This window comes from Chenopodium quinoa, unplaced genomic scaffold (assembly GCF_001683475.1).
Source record: "Chenopodium quinoa cultivar QQ74 unplaced genomic scaffold, ASM168347v1, whole genome shotgun sequence".
Classification (NCBI taxonomy): domain Eukaryota; kingdom Viridiplantae; phylum Streptophyta; class Magnoliopsida; order Caryophyllales; family Amaranthaceae; genus Chenopodium; species Chenopodium quinoa.
In genome coordinates, this window is record NW_018743331.1 from 8197081 (window position 1) to 8218183 (window position 21103).

The 21103-nt window shown below is 38.0% G+C and overlaps 1 protein-coding gene and 1 pseudogene across 1 annotated transcript; one reads left to right on the plus strand and one right to left on the minus strand.

Moving 5' to 3' along the window:
* Nucleotides 1-767: 767 nt before the first annotated feature.
* Nucleotides 768-4857, minus strand: LOC110737882 (annotated as a pseudogene).
* Nucleotides 4858-12700: 7843 nt separating this feature from the next.
* LOC110737598 lies at nucleotides 12701-13714 on the plus strand. Its single transcript, XM_021917935.1, has one exon. It carries the CDS (start codon nucleotides 12701-12703, stop codon nucleotides 13712-13714), a length of 1014 nt encoding a protein of 337 aa, XP_021773627.1.
* Nucleotides 13715-21103: the final 7389 nt, after the last annotated feature.

Genomic DNA, 21103 nt, shown 5'->3' on the forward strand with positions numbered 1-21103 from the left:
ACTAGGAAGAGAAAGGGGGGTTATGACACCTTTATTGTGAAAGTGGATGGCTCATGGGACAAGAATACTACCAGGGCAGGGATTGGCTGGCAGTCACAGGGAATGAACGAGGCAACGACATGGATGAGGGTGGAAAACATGGAGCAGCCTCGTCGGTAATTCAATGTGAAGCTTGGGCATGTCTCGAAGCGATGAAATGGGCCCGAGCACAAGGAAAATAAGGGATCCTCCTCCTCTCGAACTCTATTTCCCTTCTTAGCAATCTACAGGATAATCTTGGTAAGGATATCTCAATAACTTGGATGTTAGAGGATATTAGGGAAGTGGGGGCTACATTTCAAAGATGTGCAATCTTAAAAGTCCCAAGAGATCAGGTTCAAAGGGCGAACGACATAGCAAGAAGATGTCGATTTACCCTTTCTAGCTATTTGTATGTAGCTCTTAGATGTCGACATAGCAAAAAAAAAATATGGACACAAATTTACCATTTTAAATTCTAAGAGCTACATGTATCATCACTCTTAAGTGATGAGGGATGATATATATATGTAGCTCTTAAAGCTATATATGATTAATTTAAAATGAAAAATTTGTGTCCATATATTTTTTGGTTGCTAGTCTTGGTACTACTTCATATTATAAAAAATGTGCTCTAAAGAACTTTTTTTTTTATTGTCTACAAGTCTACAATCAACACAATGACTAGCACTGGTAAGGTAAGAATTACCCGTGCAACAAAAGATAGTGCAATACATAGTTCCTTTTCCTTTTTTTAATAATGGGCACTTGTCCATACTTCAAATTAGGGAGTATTGGAGTACAAAACAAGTAAATTTCCCTTGGTAAGTTCCACCCTTATCATGGTAGTTGATACTTTCCATCCTTCTAAGAAAAGTGGTAGTAAAACATTTGATCTAAATTGATCCCGAAAATCTTAATTCCTCATACTTTGAAAGTACATATGATGTTGGCCCTCATACAAACTACAAAGGATAACCAACAAATCCAGAACCAGATATCGGGCAAAATCTACCTAATAGGCTACTACCGTTAAACCTCTTTTTTCCTGGCATAAATTACCTTGCATCATATCGATCCTTCTTGACCAGGTGACCACATGTTGAAGAATGAATAACAAATATCATGGGCATGTCTTTCCGCTTATCATTTAGATCAACGAAGCAGAAAGTTTGACCTGGCGAAGTAACAATTTTATCACTCTAAATTTAGTAGAGAACAATTGGACAAAGTGACAAACACAACACTTAAAACAATTTAATATTTATAGAAGCACTTGTTGAAAACCTAAAGCAGCTGCTAATCCATAATGCTGATCATTTGGATATTGCATGTCTCCTAGACTCATAACCAAGGGCAGTAGCTAATAATATCCTGCAAAGTGGGAGAAAAAGGCCACTCTTGGACTCTCAAGTTGCTGTCTCAGTATACTAAAACAAAGATTTCTAGTTGTCTTACTATTACTACAAATCCAAAGATGAAATTCGGGCTTCAGATTCATACTCTAGGTAATACTACACTACACCTGCTTTCCGTTTCTATGTTTGCCCAAACACATTCATTCAAACATGGGTACACCCGAGTGTCAGAATTTGCTATTTTACAAGTTTATTCCATGATTTGGTCCTAAAATAAGTGTCAACTATCAAGTGCCCATGTCAGTGCGAAGGATTTAACATAGGTATATGAGGGGAAATCAAGAGTCTTAAACAAAAGTTACTCTTGGCCATATATTATTTCAAACCTTAGCAGTAAGGGGAGGAGCAGGAATGATCCCCCATTTTCTCCGAACAACATCCATATCCTCGTCGAAGTGGCAATAATATATACACATCAAATCTGTGCAGTTCCTTCCAGCACGCAAGGCCCAGGGTAAGTAATGCTCAAAGAAAAGTGATCTCTGTTTAGAGTTGAATCTTGCTGAACCTCCTATGACTGACATGAAGCACATTGGAAGATGCATTTGTTGGGACTCTATTACCTTCAAAGCTGACTCACCTAATAAGTTTGTGGGAAGATCAAAGAGAGTGTGCCAGAAGTCATGCACCTCTCGAACTCGCATAGCCACATATGCTAACTCTTCAATGTCCAAAAACCGTACAAGTGGTCTATCATCTGGTGAAAAATTCCTTGATCCCATGAACTTGGCATATGCAGCCCCAAATGTGTTTTCAGGGAGGTCCCATGCATGCCCAACATTTGCAGATATATCGTGGCCTTTCCAAGAGAATTTCCTGTAAATAAAAGCATATCAACAAAATTAAGTTTAAGTCATAATAGTAATAAACAGAAATTTTCTTATAAAGCCTCCAATGAAAGCCAAGGCATCAAAGTTGGGGAGATGAGCCTATGTGATGGTCTATGATATAATAAACTGTCAAGTTTAATGTTCTAAAACCGCCAATTCTTCAATTACATAGTTTGCACCGAACTTCAGCACAGCTGAAGTAGGTTAGACACTCACAAAACAACAAAGTTAGGAACTCGCCAGGTCGTCAAATATGTGTAATAACTAAATTAATACCTTCTACAATCATATTACACAAACGACGATAAATATATGAGAAAAAGTATATAACATTCAGCAAATTGTTAGTAGATTATCACTATAGTAGTAGTTTGTCAAATTCAAACAAGGGTGCTACATGGTAATTCAAAGTAGTAGTAAGATAAATGCTCAAACCATGCAAAAACATTTTGGTGTATGTTTCATGCAGAAAATTCAATATATTCTTAGCAGTATAAAGCTTGGTAATTTTTCAATTTCAAAGGAGGGTGCTATTACTTGCCAATACTGTGAAAAGCTTGATTTTTATTCTTCTAAAATAAAACCTAGAGAATATGATGCAAACTAATATATGTGAGGAGTTGTCCAAGATGGAACTGCAATAGATCCTTATTATACACTTCAACAAAGAAGAGCACAGGTTTGTTATGTCTACACAAAGGCATACATGATACAGTTATAATGCAAAAACTATGATCATAAAATTAAGTATTAATATTACTACTAAGGTACATACATAAATAAATTTCAACAAAACTTTATAAACACAACTAATGGTTTCGCACTTTCACCCATATAAGATATTAAGGTACTTAATTTATAGAAATATAGAAGTTTAAAAAAAACGACCAAAAGACTTACTTTGCCCTCTTGACTTCTTTTCATTCTTTCAAGAACTCTTTTGAAAGCAAGGTACTTAATTTATAGAAATATAGAAGTTCAAAAAAACGACCAAAAGACTTACTTTGCCCTCTTGACTTCTTTTCATTCTTTCAAGAACTCTTTTGAAAGCAGGCTTTCCAGTAGTCTCTCCCAAGGCTGCTATGAGATCAGCTCTTCGTGGATCAACTAGTGCACCAACAGCTGAACCAAGAGCAACTGCAGCCTGCTGCCAACTACTAATCCGAACATGGGCACTTCCTATCATGGCAGCAACTCGCTTAAAGCAAAGTCCAAAATATTGATCCTAGCATAAAAAAGAATTTAGTGTTAGGCAATGAAGGAGAAGCTGGAACACCAAAATTCATTGCTTATTCGGATTCACAAGGGGAAAAAAAATTACATGAATAAACATAATCAGTGGCGTCTCCAAGATTTCCGACGTGTGGGTTCAAAACTTTGAAAGTTCGGAATCGTAATTAACAAAGGAATGAAAAATATAATAATTAAATATTCAGTACATAAGTTCAAATTATGGATTACAAATAGATTACACATAAGAAAAATGCAAAAATTCAACAATTCAAAAGCAAAAGCAACTCAAGGCAATTCAGTATTCAACAAATTCAGCTGATGGAAAGATCGGCAACTCATATCATTTTTAAGATTCATAAGTCACCAAACATAGTAACGTACTAGTTACCAAATTGATCGACGCTAAACAAAAAATTAAAAACCCCATATATTCTGGCCTTATCAATACTTCAAAGGTTCATAATAAACAAGCGAATTGATCATATCATTTTACATTTTTACTTGGTATTTATTTTTTATAAAGCTGGTTAAACATAGAGAACCAAACTACCCAAGGAAATTCTTCACTAGAAGAGATTTGATTTACCACAAGCAACAAAACTCAAACATAATATAGTTCATAATTAGCCAAAGCCAAAAATAGAGCTCCTAATAGGTTAAATGGCAGTAAATAAAAATCATATACCAACAATGACAGAGAATAGCAGAACTGAAAATTCAAGTACTTTATCATTCAACATTACATATAATAAAAGTAAAATTTTGATTGGAGAATTATAAAATAACTATCAAGCGTTCATAATTTACCTAATTAACGGTGAAGAAGATAGCCAAAGGTACCGGTCCGCCAGTTGTACCGACTACCACCACGAGTCTAAAACGCACGACATCAGTTACTGCTACACATACATGATAAATGCAGAATGAATGAATGATAATAAATTCAATAATCATTATCAATTAAACAGAAAATCAGAAATAAGAATCAATATCAATTAAACAGAAATTATAGGGCTCAAATACTCAACTCAAATAGTCAAATATCCGGTCACAACTTCAGTTTCTAGAGGAAAAATCCCCAAATCGGCTAATCAAAACCAATCTTCAGTTTCTAATCGGCTAATCATATTAAAAAAAAATCATTTGGGACTTATAATGAAGATAAAACTATAACAAAACATAGTCAAAATCAATCTTCAATTTCTAGAGGAAAAATCCCCAAATTGTAAAGTAAATTAGCGAAATGAAATTCAGCGACTTACCAAAAAAAATCCCCAATCGTAAAGTAAATTAGCGAAATGAAACATTAAATCAGCGATTCACCAAAAAAAAAACATTAAATTAGCGAAATGAAATTCACTGACCTCAGCGAAATTCAAGGACGTCGGACTGTCGATGTCGGAGCACCTGATGCCTGGCTGATGACGCGTCGCCTACGGGACAGAGGACAGCGGCGGCCGGCTGGGGATTTAGGATTTTAGGGTTAGGATTTTACAATTTGGGGGAATGAGGAAGTGTAGTGTTCTGTCTTGAGAATTGAGGAAGCAGTATAATGTAGAAAAAAAAAAGGAAAAAGAAAAAAAGTGTGAGTTATGGGTCTTGAAACCACAAACTCGTGTTTGATGGGAGGTGAAAAAAAGCGCTCGGCTGCAGCTTTACTTCTTGACATATATCAACAAATATTTTATTTAACCCTTTTTCGCTTTTTGTTTTTTTTTAAAAAAAACTTTTCAATTTTTTTTTAAAAGATCAGTGGGTTCAATGAACCCACATTGGATCCGCCACTACATAATGCTATGTGCAACAAGGAAATATAAAGGCTTGAAATGACAATTAACTGATGCTCTGAGTTCTTTATTTTATCACAACTAGACGATTCACTAGCTCCAAATTTGCTAAATGCTCTCCAATACAGCCATCATCAAACAACCCTAATCAGTAATTTGAAACCTTATGACCTCATTCGGCCACAATCAAGTCAAATTGCAATGTAGGATTTCGAGTAACGAATCACAGGTAATAATCACTTTGACTAGTAAGATTAAAAAATCGAGGATTGCAAACAATCTTTATAAAATGGCAATTACGCTAACATAAGTTCACCGCAAATAACACAAAATTAGGGCCTTCGCTAAGCAAGGGCAGAGAAAAGGTCTATATTCACAGTTTAATCCAAACATTTAAGGTTTTGACTTAATTAAATTATTCTCACATTATTAAGAATATGAATAGCAGAATTTTAGAAAGACAATCGTAATTTTTTTTTTTTTTTTAAAAAGCTAGCCCCAGCCACCGACCACCCTCCCTGCCACCACCCATCGGCACTCTCCACATCCCGCCACCCCTCGCTGCAACAGACCCCCCTCCCCACGCCGGCGACGCTTTTCCCCCTACCCTTGTTCGTCGCCTCGTCAATCCTTCTCCCTAAACCACCACCGCAAAATCCCAATCCCCATCTCGAAATTTAAAAAAAAACCACTCCCCCACCGTATTATGCCCAAGTCGCTGCTCCCCGACCCTCGGAACCCTAACGACTAGGGGTTTCGAGGGTGGGGGAGTGGTAGCTGGGGTTTATACGGTGGGGGAGGGGTTTTTATTGAGATATTGAGACCGGGGTTTTGCGGTGGTGGTTTAGGGACGATCAGAGGTAGGGTAGAGGGCGTCGTCGACGACATGGGGAAGGGGATTTGGGTGCGGCGTAGGGTTGGGGCGGGGGGACCTGACTAGGCTTGGTGGTAGGGCTTCCGGAAACATGGGTGGTAGTTGGGGTTGTGTGGGGGCTGGTTTTTTTTTTTAATTTTTTTTTAATTTTTCAACCAATCACATGGTGACACGTGTCATCTAAATAAAAAAACCTCTTTAATAGGTTACCGGTTACTTGAGATCATTTTGAGCGAATGACCCCAAAGTTCGGATTATTTAAAAATAATTCAAAGTTGAGATTATTTTTTAGCGAACAGGCAAAAGTTGGGATTATTTTTACCAATTTTTCTTTTATATAATTACACTAATTTTCTCAACTTCATCCAACAAATTCATTATTTTCAACATACATTTTACAATTTAGAAAAAGGAAAAAAAATTAGGGGTTTAATACTTGAATTCAAACAAAATTGCAGGACGCGGATCAAGGAGCTAAAGGAAGGCATGTATAGTGGTTTTATTAAGGCTAGAGGTTTGGCGGCGAGAAAGTGACGGAAAGCGGCAATGCGTCAGCGTTAGGGTGGCCGATTTAGAGGAGTCGACTGATAGGGCTGAGCAAACTATCTGATAATCCGAAAATCCGAAATTCCGATCCGCATCCGATCCGCATTCGATCCGGAAATTTAGGATATCCGATCCAAAAATTTCGGAGATCGGATATCGAAAATTTTGATTTCGGATATCCGAATATCCGAAAAAAGTCGGATATCGAATCAGATATCCGATCCGAAATCCGAAAAAAATACTTTTTTGCCATTTTAAAATATTTTCGGATAAAAAGTTAAAAACCTAGATATACTTTATACCGCCCCCCTACTCATTTCTCTCTCATCCCTCTTCCTTCATTCTCCCCCATCCTTCTCTTTATCTTTAGCATCTTATTCATTTTAGATCGAACACAAATTTGCTTAATTTCATTCGTCTTCTCCAAAATTCCAAATATTTCTCCAAAATTCATCTTGTTCTTTCTCTTAATCTAGCCCAAGTGAATTAATTTACTGCTTCAAAACAAAATACCAAGCACCGCCACCTCTAGCAACTTCGGCTTCGTCGCCGCCGTCACCTCAAGCCACCATCACCTCCTACTCCACCGTTCGACCTAGCCCAAGTGAATTATTTACATTTTTTTTGAAATTATCTTGGTTAAATTACTAGCTTCGAGAATGGGAGTGGATTGGGTTAAATTCACTAGCAACGTGAATAATGTGGGCTGGGGTGGTGTCGGATGGATTCACAAGCGTCGAAATTGGTGGTGGGGTAGGATGGGTTCATAGGCGTTAGGTGGGATGGGTTCCCATTTCCAAGCTGCCGCCTTGCCCATGCTGCTACCTGCTTTCAACCCTAGCCAAGCACCGACGCCCGCCTAAGCTTCAACTCTAGCAGCCCATGAGCTTCGAAATTTCAAGGTTTTTGTATTTTAGATCTAATTCTAATTTAGATTAAAAAATTGATCTAAATTAGAAAATTGATCTAGGTTTATTTTTTTCAATTTTATATTTACTATATTATTAATTTTGATGTTATTGGAATTTTAGTTTGTAATTGTAGTTTATACTTATATAATTAATTACTTTAATTTCTAATTTTTGGACTTTTTTATGTATAATTGTTTTACGATAATTGTATAAGTAGATCTAGGTTTTTATTAAAGAAGTCGGATATAGGATATCCGACATATTCGATCCGAAAATTTCGAATATCCGACATTTTCGGATCGGATACGGATATCAAATATCCGGATTTTCGGATACGGATATCCGATCTGTGCTCAGGCCTATCGGTCGGCTAGCAGGGAGCTTGGTACTTCGTGATTTTTTTTCCTTTTTTTTTTTTTGCTTAAGGTAGGACTTAGGCTACGGTGTTTATGTTTAATTATTCACCCATTTTTATAATTTGAACTAGTGTATGTTCTAGGCGTTGTACCGGGTTTATGTCTTCACTTATCATCCCATAGATCATAGAGGAAATACATATTTCTCTATCACATAGAGAAACTTCTTAAATGGCAAGTTTTGTAATTATTTTGCTTTGGGTATCGTGACAAATAAATACTCCCTCCGTTTCACATTATTGTTCTTGTTTTCCTATTTTGGAGACCCAAAATGTTATTCCTGTTTCTATTTTTAGATAGTATGTAAAGATCATTATACTGTCATTTTTTTTAACTTTATTCATTGAACTTCCTAACTTACCCTTGAATTTTCCACATGCATGCCTTGTATTTTTTACCAATTTATCTCTCTAACTTTTGTCTACTAATGTACTTCTCACTTTTTTTTATATACTTCATCCACTTTCTCCTCCCATTTCTTATTAAATGTCGTGAAAAATATAAACGGGAACTATAAACTAAGACGGAGGGAGTATTACTCAAAACAACACCGTACCTGACAACTAACCTTGGGTTAAATAACTTAACCAGTCTACTATTGCAATGTTGAACAACGTTAACGGCATAACACAATACTGTTAATATTTTTGGTCAAATTTCGTTTTCGTGTTGAGAGATAGATGAGGTCGAGGTACAAATAGATCGTAGTACAGACACTTGGTTTATGAGCTCCAATATTTGATGTTGAAGAGTCAATTTGGTTTATGTGCTCCAATTTGATGTTTTGAATAATAAAGAAAATTCAGAAATAGGGGTGCTCGAGCGAGTCGATTACGAGCTAAGGGGTGCTCGACTCGACTCGTAAACTTTTTACATGTGCTCAACTCGTGCTCGCTAAAATTTCGAGCCAATAAAACCTGCTCGACTTGTGCTCGTTAAAATTTCGAGTTGAGTCGAGTAGCTCAAGATCTGCTCGTTAAAATTTTGACCCTTCTATAATTATATGCCTGTATTTTTTTTTCACTTTATATTGTTTTCTTTTTTTATAGTAGTATATTTATTATTAAAGATTTACTCTTTCACTTATTAAGTGTCAAATTTGTTTAAACATGGTAACTTTATTTTGTTTGTAAATTTTATATTAATAAAATATATTATCGAGTTGCTCACGAGCTTATCGAGACGAGTTAGAGCTTGCTCAACTCGTGCTCTTTAACATCTCAAGTCGAGTCGAATTCGAGTCGAGTTGAGTTTTGACCGAGTCGAGTTCGAGTTGCTCACGAGTTGCTCAACTCAATTAGCACCCCTATTCAGAAATTTAGTAATTGAGAAAATTCAAAAACTTATTATGGAGGAAATTAAGTGTCAAGCTTAATTCCACCTTCAATAAAGTATATGGTCACCCTTACCTTTTAGGCAGGATTGACCATGCCCTTAATTTCACCATTTCCAAAGGTTTTTTTTTGTTTATATCGGCGGCGGTGGTGCCGCCAATAATAGTTTCATTTTAATGTTGGTTTCCTTTAATGGTGTCGTTTGCAATGTTTAGATTGAATAAATTTGTTGAATTTTGGATTTTTGTATTTTTGTTGCTAAATATTTGAATTTTAGATGAGTTTTATACATGGGCATTTCTTATTTTTGAGTTTTCTGTTTTGTAGTAGATTACTAGTGTGGGTGTTTTGAGGTTTTATTTTGATTAGCAAGGAGGCAGGAGGGAGGTTGACGGTAGTTAACTAGAGTTTCATTTGGTTAACTCAAGTATAAAACAAATTAACAAATTACTTTATGCCTTTTTTTTTTGAGAAAACGTTGTAGGTGCCTTATATTGATATTGATAATTTGTCTATCAAGACATAGGGAGAAACCTCACAAGGGACGTGGTTTTCCCATATCTGTTCAACACCAAAAGGCGTTAAACGGGCTAAGCTATGAGCTACAACATTACCATCACGTTTAACATGACACCAAACAACAGAAGAAAAAGAAAGACAAGAAGATAAAATCTCCTCTAAAATTGCATCAAGGTCCGTGAAGAAGATCGATGCTTTGGATAAGCGGTTGATGAGGACTTGGCTATCCGATTCGATTATAATCTCTGACAAGCCATAGCGCTTTGCAATTTGTACAGCCAACTCAATCGCTTTCCCTTCTGCAATTATTGGAGACCAATGGGCTCTCATTCTTCAGGTCACAGCAAAGAGGGTGTCCCCCTTCCAGTCTCTAGCAATCACCCCCATTCCTACCCAACCTTCAACACTCAACGAAGCATCACAATTGAGCTTGATAATGCCTTTCGGTGGTGCTTTCCAAACTTTGGAGCTGCGCCTTGGATGCCTTTTGATCCCTCCGTATATCCTCTTCATGTAAGAGCTGCAGTCAGTCGCCAGGCGGAGGGTACGCTTAACAATAACAGGGTGGTAAACCTCCTTGCCATTGAAGATCATCTCGTTTCTCCGATTCCATAAGTGCCACATTAAAATCGCACCTCTACTCACCTTCTTTGCATCTAACTTACTCCATGATTCAATTAATTCCAAGAAGGACATACCAGTTGGCCAGACCGACATCTCCACACAATCACACTCCATCCAAAGATCACGAACGGTGTGGCAATCAAACATAGCGTGCCTGATTGTTTCCGGTAGCCCGCACACCAAGGGCAGTCTACTACATCTACCTGAGGTAGTCTCTCACAGGTAGAGTAACCGTACTTATTCGCCATAAGAAGTGACGGACTTTAGGGATAACCTCTAGCTTCCAAATCTCCATCCATGCTTTGTGAAACAGGTCAAGGTTACATGATTTGCCTAGCATGTATGCTGATTTCACAGATTAGCTGCCATCATTCGAGAAAGCCCACATTATAGAGTCTTGGACGACCTTCGGACGCAAGGGGATTGCTAGGATGCTACGAATGTCGTCCACATTGAAGATATTTTCTAAGCGTTGCACATCCCATTGGCGAGTTTCGTGGTCTATTAATTACTTTATGTCCTTCGATATTTAGAAATTGGGCATTATTCAAGATCATGTGATCAAAACTTTGTAGTGACTATCCTTTATTTTTTAATTGAAGAGCTGACATGGACAATTGAGAACATTTAAATGAGGAGAGTGTCATGTGGCATATAAACTTTCTTTATGGCACACATTTTAATATAATAATAATAATAATAATAATAATAATAATAATAATAATAATAATAATAATAAAGTATAGGTTTATTTTTTGATCAAATTTGATAAAGTGTATTTTAAAACACAAGAAGCAACTTGGGAGTTCGAAGCAAAAATGCGTAAAAGATACCCATAACTTTTATGGTGAGTAGTTGAGGTACGGGACATGACTTTTCTTTCAAGGGGTATAATGCAATAAGTAATTTACTTAACTTCTTAGGATGTGCACGAATTTACTTAATTCTACCTAATTTCAAATATTGAATTTACTTAACTCTAACTTATTTCAAGTATTATATTTTAAGGGGTAGACTGTAATACCCCGTAAGTTTGAGAACTATTTTTCCAAAGTATTGTATTTAATAAGGGTACTTTAATAGTCCTAATTATTTGAATTTGGAGTCAAAATGAATTTTGAATTTAGAAACCAAAGATTTTCGAAGTATGTAATTATCAAGTATTTAATAAATATTTTTGGTTTTACATAAATATGATTATTAATTTTTGAATTTTATTATTACTAATTTTCTAACCTATTATCTATTAAATATTACTAAAACAAAGCATGCTGACGTCATCACTGTTCACATGCACTCTCTTAATAAAAAATTTCACGCCTAAATGCAAAGATGATGTCATCTTTCCCCCCCCCCCTTTTTTTGTGAAGCTACCATATTTTAACATATTTGAAATTTGCATATTAGAAGCTTTTACTTTACACTTACGACCTATCAATTTATCTTAAGAAATTGAAATAATTTTAAATAGCACACTAATAAATACCTCCTGCATTGAAATACTCCCCCCGTTTTTAAATACTTGCTCCACTTTTCATTTTCAGCCGGTTTTAAACACTTGCCCCATTTCCTTGTTTGGAAAGTATTTACAATATTTAATTCATTTCTCTCAACTAATGAACCCAACATAAATAATACTACCTCCGTTTTTAGTTATTTGCAACAATCGTCCTTTTTACGCATGCCTAGGCAAAATTTTTAGGAGTAGTTTAGTAGTGGGTAATGGGGTAGTGGGGTATGTGATTAAGTAATTAAAAAGAGAGAGAAACTTTTGCTATATTTTTAGGAGAGAGAAAATGTCATACTTGAGTGGACCCACCCAATTTTTCAGAAATTTTGGGAGTTTCCCTAAGAAAACCCCACGAATTTTTTTTCCCTCCAACCCCAAAATTTCAGATTCCACCCAAAATTTCCCCCCTTTTTTTCATTTAAGGAGGGTATAAATACCACCTGCTGTTTTAATAAGTTCATACAATCAGTACACAAATATTCCCTACTTAAAAACATTAGTTGTTCTACCCAAAAGTTAGTTCTAAACTAACAACCAAAAACTAACAAATCTAGGGTCAGTTGCAGCCATATCTACTTCTTCTTCTCTGGTTCAGCTACAACACATCAGTAAAAAAAAAGCCACCTAACTTCATCACTAGACCTGTCAACTGGGAACTCAGTAACATCAGTACACTCAACATGGCAGAAATTGCACATGATGAGTTTTACAGCATTGACCAAATGTTAATGGAAGAAAACAATATGGACCACAGTGAAGCAATCAACATGGATGAGACTCAACACAATGACAGCAACAACACTGATCATGAAGAGGACTTCAGGAACCCCAAAGGTAGAAAACAGTTAACTGTTTTCCAGAAAAAGGAGCTTGTGGATGCTTATCTACTTAAGCTAGAGGGGGGTGAATTGCCTAGGGGGTACTTATCACAGCAAGCAAAAAAGTTCAATGTACACAGATTAACAATTCTTAGGCTATTTACAGACATCAAGGCACAACTGGCAAAGGGGAATGTCATAGATGTCAGAAGCAAGAAGCTGGGAAAAACTGGTCCCAAACCCAGAGAATACATAGATGAATTCATGCAATCAGCTCCTTTGTACAAAAGGGGAACTGAGAGAAGCTATGCAGCTGCTCTCAACATCTCACATGTCACCATACATAAGCTGAAGAAACAAGGTAAACTCAGAACACATACAAGCACAAATCACCCAGCGCTCACAGCCAACCACAAGTTAGCAAGGTTGAAATGGGTTTTAAACCATCTACTTCCTGCTACAGAGAATGGGAACCCAAAATTTATGGACATGCAACAAGTTGTTCACATTGATGAGAAATGGTTCTTTTTGAACCTAGAAACTAGGAAGTTCTACCTCATACCAAATGAACCTAACCCATATAGGGCCCAACAGTCCAAGAGGTTCAAAGTGAAAGGGATGTTCATGGCTGCCATAGGGAAGCCCATTTTTGACCCCCATGGAGTTGTATTACATGATGGAAAGTATGGTATTTTTCCATTTGTGTATGAAAGAATAGCCAAAAAGAAAAGCAAAAACAGGGAGGTTGGGGTTGTGGAAATCAAGGCCACACAGAATGTAAACAAAGAAGCAATCAGGACAATGCTACTGCATAATGTCATTCCAGGCATCAAATCAAAATGGCCTTCCCTTCTCCCTAAGGACATCTGGATCTAGTGGGATAATGCCAGACCTCACCAAATTCCAAGGGATGAGGAATTTGAAACAGCCTGTCACTCAGGTGGATTCAACATTCAATTCATTTACCAGCCAGCTCAGTCCCCAGACTTAAATGTTCTTGATCTAGGGTTGTTCAATGTAATTCAATCCATACAATACCAATCTTTCCCTAAGAATTTAGTGGAACTCATTGAAAAAGTTAAAGAGGCTTATGCCATGTTCAACCCACTGTCAAACAAACACTGTTAGATAACTTTACAGTGTTGCATGGAGGAAATACTAAAACACCTAGGAGGGAACAACTTTACCCCACCCCACAAAGGCAAAAAAAAGGCTTGAGAGGATTGGGATGCTGCCAGAGCAACTAGAGGTGGACAAGAATGTGGTTCAACAAGTTGTTGATTATCTCAACTCTATATTCCTTTCAACATGTGAAGGGATTGAAGAAGAATAAGGCATGCAAGTAGATGCAGACTGAGCACAAGTCAGACATGTGAACAAGATTTTTGTGAGACTGCCACACATAACCAATGAACAGCAAGGAAGCAGCATGCAACATAGTATGTCATGTTTTTTGGTTTGTTTTTTATTTATAGTATGACAATCATTGGTTAGGTGTATTTTGTTTAAGATGATGGCTACTGATATTGTAAGGCAGTCTTAACACCTTCTACTTAGAAAATGTACAAGTTTTTGGTTCAGTTTATGAAATCAAATGTGGCTGTTTTATTTAGAAGTTGTCGAATTTTAAATGAGGAGACTATGCAAACAGACTAACACATGAATCCATCAGAGGGTTTATTTTTTTTTTCACAGACAATGCATGATTGGTTCCCTCAACAACAACTCACATAAGGAGTTGTTGGAGCAATACCAATTACACAATGTTATGTATCAAATGAGTCCCTTCATCACATGGATTTTACAAGCACACACAAGAAAGTAAGGGAATCTTACTTCACCAGGCAGCACATATCATAGAGTGGGACTCACACAGTAATAGAGATTCATGCCACTAGTCCATCATCATTCACCATTGCACAAACCCCAATGCCAAATGCCTGAGTTGTTCAACATCCAAGTACACCAATACAAAACACAACCTAAGGACAACCAGTCTGTGAACTGAATTGAAGCAATTCAGCCACACAGCCATAACTAAACACATACAACCCCAAAGACAGAATAGGGCATCCAACAACCTAATAAGTTCAAACAATACAACATTCACATCAACCCAACCATACACATACAACAACAAACAACCTACACAGGCGTACAACCATATAAGTAACTCCCAGCCAACCTCTCCATCCATCAACACACACACAGTAACTCCCAAGAAGTTATAACATAGCAAACTCAGTCTCAATAGACCAACACAGAATATAGTATCAATAGGGCAACCAAATAATCTCAAACAAGATAACATTCACCTCAAACCAACACACACACAGTAACTTCCACCAAGTATTAACATAGCAAACTCAGTCTCAATAGGCCAACCAGCATACACTATCAATAGAGAAACCACCATACAATACCAATAGGGCCATCAACATACACTATGAATAGGGAAACTATCACCAGCATAAAATAACTCTCAACAGATGTGAACATGGCATACACAGCATAATTAAGGCAACAAAGTCACAAAATCACATCAACTTCAAATATTCTTCAAACAACAACCAACAATTAGAAGCAAAATTTGTCAGTATAAGAAACAGATCCAGGTCATGGAATCAACATGCAAACAAGGAGAATCAAGGCAAAGCATATCAACCATGGAAACTCAAATCAGGATAACAATCAAGCCACTAGTAACATTAGGGTTTCAGAAAACATGAAAATGAACACTGAAGTAAATCTAGGGTTAGACATGTTTTACGCTGCGAGATTAGTGGGAGCGAGAGGTGAAAGGGTTGTAATCCCCTTCACCTTCAACATCGTCAGACGCAGGGGACTCAGATCTGTGGCGTTTTTTCCCAGCCACAACTTTTGTAGACCCAGGTCCACCATAATCCACCACCTGCTCAACGGATTTTGCCACCAACGTGGCCGCAACCGGGGTTTCTTCATCATCGCAGTCAAGAATCACGATTTCAGGAGGTTTGGTGATGGAACCCTCAACATTTTTGGCCAGATTTGGCTTCGAAACCTCACCAAGCTCCTCATCAGAGTCGCAAGGAGTAAGCTTTGCACCATAACCTCCCGTACGCTTCATATCAAGGTACGTCGCACTACGCGTAACAATTAATCGCATTTTTCCGGTGCGTTTCTGGCACTTGTACGTCGCAACCACGCCAAGATCTGGCTTTTCGGGGTTAGGGGAACTCATTTTTGAAGGGTTTTCAAATTATTACGAAGTACAACAGCCAGATCTGGAAAAGTTAGGGTTTCAAGTAGGAGAGAGAGTGAGGTGAAGGGGCGATTTTTTTCCGAGAAGAAAGAGAGAGTGCGTGAGGGGAAATGAAAAACACAGAATAAATCTGTGTTTTTTCTCGAAGCAACCCAGATGAAGAGCCTTCATTAATGGTGGTGGGTGGAAGAACATTGAATGGGGTAGTTGGAAGAACATTGAATGGGAGATGAAAGGTTTCTGATTTTTTTGAGAAAATAGGAATAGGGTAGGTTATTTTGGTGGGAATGATTATGGTAGATGGATTTGTTTTAGGTTTAATTAATTGTTGTTAAAAATATGGTTATTTTATAATTTGTTTTTAAGGGTATATTGGTAATTTCACACTTAAAAAAGTTACTAAAAAAAGAAAGAAATTAGTTTGTTGCAAATAATAGGACGCACCCCTTTCGGGTAAATGTTGCAGATAATAGTTAACGGAGGTAGTATTTTGTTAATTTCATATTATCTCTCCTTCAATTCTATCAACTACTTTTGCTTTTTACATTTTTTTTATTATTTCACTTACTCCACTACCTCCATATTTTATTACTTTCTCTAATTTATCCTAAAACTCCGCGCATGGAGAAATAAAGCAAGTATTTAAATATAAAATTTTAAAATTACAAATATTTTGTACAAGGTGAAACATTCTGATTTATATTTATGTATAATAGCTATTTTTTTTTTCTTTTAATGTACAAATTTCAAAAATATGTTTTTATATAAATCGTGCATCGCTCGAGTTCAAACCTAGTTTTACAATTAAAGTAACTAATTATCTTTTGAATTTAATTATTCAAATTTAATATTTCCAAAATTATTTGTTGAATAATATTTTCCTGATTACATAACAATATACTATTAATTGTCAAATTACATATTCAAATTCTATCCTTAGTATTTTCGGATTAATTATTTTAATTTAGCTAAATTTTTTTATTTATGAAAAATCCAATAAATAATCATTTATCTAATGATAGTTTGTCTTATAATTTCTGAAAAATCCCAAATCAAAATTCTAGACATTTTCGGATTTCCTCGAAACTAACGATTATCTTATAGGAAATTATTAGTTATTTTCGATTTGTAACAAAAAAAATATTATCTTAGGGTCCATTTGGTATTATAATGTTGTGGTTTATTTTTTATTTTTTTTTTCAAAATCATATGATATATGTCATATAATGAATCAAAACATGGTCAAACTTATTACTATCATGATAATTTTGAAAACTGACAACTGAAAAGTGAAAAAAGAGAAACTTTTTCTTGTTTTATGGTTTTGGTTTTTTTGCTTTAAAAAATTCGAAGAATTAAAAATAAAATACGATGTCAAACAAGCCCTTAATTAATTATTTTCTATTTTTATAAATTATATCATGCATTTATTAATTTTTGGATTTCATTAAAAAAAAGCGGTTTTATAAAGTGTTGGCGGAAATTTTTAATTAAAAAAATTGACGATTTTGTATATTAATTATCATCTAAAATCTAGCTTTTTAATTCTTTTTTGACGAAACGGAAGTCAATACTATTAAGCAAATATTGCCTCAATGTCAAACATTACATTCTCATGAATATCATGAGGGAACTCTTCTAACCAAGACTAACATTTAAAAAAATCGGATGTACAATAATATATTGTACGTCCGCTATAAAGTTACCTTAAAATGATTAAAAGTTACCCTATAATAATGAATGGAAGTTACCAGTGTTTCGGGGTTTTTTGATGTTCTTCAGGAGAGTTACAATTCCAAGACTGACCTCTGGACCGCAATACCTGCAAAACAACGGAGACTCCGGTGGGTAGGAGTTCTGCCTCTGACGATCAAGGTAGAACGTGTATGGGGAGTAAAGTGCGAAAAGTAAAGGGTCTCTCTCGGATTCCAAGAGAGAATTTGCAATGTGTAATTGCTTAGTTCGAGGTGTCAGGTGTCTAACTTTCTCTAATGGAGAGTTAATGTGAATTAAAATATTTTTTAAATCGATGTTCCTCTGAGGGAAACATCTCCCTTTTATAGGGTGTTGGAAAACGTGCCCAGTACTAGGTTTTAGTAAACTTAAGGCTGATTGGGCTTTGCCTGGGAATTTGGGCCGTAAAAGGCCAGCTTTCCTGGTTGGCTATCTGCCTGCCACGTGTCGTGGCCTGATTGGTCCACCTTGGACCTATCACGAGGTGACACGTGGCGGACTCTAATTGGTCCACGTGGATGACACGTGGCAGACTCTAATTGGTCCACGCGTCGGGGAAAAGTCCCCCTAATCATTTGCACCTCATAGGGGTGACGTGGCATGCCACGTGGCGCCTGTGACAGGTGTCACGCCATGATTGGGTAACGGTTTTTACCATTTTTTTTTCTCTCTGTCTCTTGGAATTCATCCCCCTATAAATAGGGTGTCCAAATCATTTGGACATTCTAGAAACCTTTTAAGACAGAACTTTGGCCGCTTGCTCTGACATTTTGGACGACTGCCACTTGCTTACAGTCCGCCTGCTTCTTCAGATGCTTAGTTTTTCAAAAGTTCAAGACTTCTTTACTCAAAGGTAACCGCCTGTTCCCTTTTGCACTTTCTCTTTGTTTTTTCTTTTTTCAAAAATGGTAGCCCAAAAGCACTCGGCACGACCTAGGTTAGTGATCAGCCGGTCACCGAGGACGGCTAAATCTAGAACTACGAGTGCCGCCTGCCCCATGATGGACCACCCTTTGCGAACTGCCCAGTGTTCGACTGTTTATGTGTCTGTGTAGGACACCATGGCCAGAATAAAGAGAACGACCAGAATAACAAATTCAGACGGCTCCTCATTCTACGCGCCAATTAACGAGATCTCGGACGTGCCGACAGGCGTCCCTAGCACCCCAAGTGATTCTATTTTTGCAGAATCAGGGGAGGAGGTTCATAATGACCCTCCTATCATTGATCTATTCGGGCAGAAGACTGCTTTGCCCGAGAGCTCGAGCGACGACTCTGAGCCCAGTACCTCTAGTCGGCACTCTGACGACTCGGAGGAGAAGCACTCTCGGCTACATACAGCGAGAGAAAGCCATCAGGTGGAAAAAGGGGAGAGATGGGCAGAGCCGGCTGCCACCCAAAGGGAAATGTATACCCCCTACTTTTGCCATGTTCTTAAAGGCAGGCGCAAGGCCATGTCTGAAAAAATTGGGAGTTTTAGGGCTTACCATGTAATGGGTCATGGTTACATTCTAATAGTGCCGGATGCCGAGGATACGTTAGGCGTCCAGCTAGAGGAACGAATGTTTTGGCTGCTATGAGGCGACCATTAAAGCTGGTTAAAGATTTCCTCTACATCCGGCTGTAAAGAGGATTTTGGATGGGTACCAGCTGGGTCTTTGGCAACTGGCCCCAAACTCATGGTTCAACATATTGGGCTATGTTGCTGGCTGCGAGATGTACAGGGTAGAGCCAAGCTTTGAAGCTTTTGCTCACATGAACTACCTCAGTCGGACCCCAAAAACAAGCGGTATCGGCTAGTACCAGCTGTCTAGCCATAAAGGCTACATGATGACCATGGGAAAGGAGATCAAGTGGAAGGATTGGAGGAACACCTTCTACATAGTCTCCCACCCTAATAAGGTCAAGAATAAGAAGTTCAACAGGTGGAACAGAGATCCACCTTACCTAATAGGCGGATCTTATCTGCCGCCTGTTCCTCAACAAGCAAAAGAAGAGATCCTGGACAGAGGGCTCTTCAAAGTTTAAATACAGGGGAACCCTGAGACTGGGGTGAGGGAGTTAATCCCTCAAAATTACATCCCAAAGTATAAATGGTTATACGATGGGAAATACCTGGCCGCCTGCGGCCTTAGTGAGGAGATGTCGAGAGGTAGTGGACCGCTTGTTTAGAGTGTCTTGATAGACTTGACTAATTTTGTGTCTAACCATTTGATTTATCTTTTGCAGGTAAAGCTATGGACAAAATCTCGGCCTCCAATAAAGTAGCCGCCCAACTCGGCCCAACTCAACAAGCAAAATCTCGGTCCACTGAGGAGTCGCTTGCCAAACAGGCGCCTAGGGTGAGCTACTTTACCTTAGCACAATTTCCTCTTTTTTTATCTGTCGCCTGTTTTTAATTCAATGACTTGTTGCCTAGAGACACTGTTAGACCTTCCTCCTCTACCCAGCCTGACCCTAAGGTCAGGAAACAGACGACTGGGGATGTGTCGACTCTTGTCAACGCTAGGAGACAGACGGCCGAGAGGCAAGGAAGGACTCCCCAAAGCGGGGCAAGGACTCCGGCCACCCTTGGGAGCAGCCGACCTCCAAGAGAAAAGGAGGCGGCGAGAGGTATTACTTGCTCAAATCTTCGAAGTTTAATCAAGCAACCGACTCCTCTGATTTCAGGCGGCTGACTTTCTGTTTTTATGCGGCGTATTAATCAGTCTACTTTGCAAATGCCCCTCAAGAGCCGGACCTGGTTCAGATGGCCAAGGTCATGCTGAAGGCCATCCCTGCTAAGGACAGGGAATCTGTTAAGGGAGTCGGCACCCTTAACCTTGAAGCCATCCCGGCTCTCCTTGCCGAGGTATACTTAGTAAAAAAGTTCTCTCTCTTTTCATTTAAACGTTTGCCTGGTCACCTGTAACTGACGACTGTTTTTGGACGGCTGCAGTCTATGCCGCGAGTGTATGGTCTTCGCAAACCCATCACCGAGAAGAACAAAGAGGTAAAAGCTGCGAAGGCCATGGCCGCCTCTGATTCTGATATAGCTATGTTCCAGATAGCTCAAAACGAGATTCTAACCACTGACACACTGTATTACCAGGCGTCCGCCACTTTGCAGGTCAAGAAGGACTTAGAGGCGGCCAGGAAGAAGATCATGGAGCTGAAGAAGTCTGTAAAGGACCTTAAGGCTGAGATGGCGCCTCTAAAGGAGGCAGACAAGGAGGCCGAGGGACTTCGCGCCCGGGTGAACAAACTCAAGGGCCGCCTGCAGAATCAAGAGGCTGACCTTACCTAGAAAC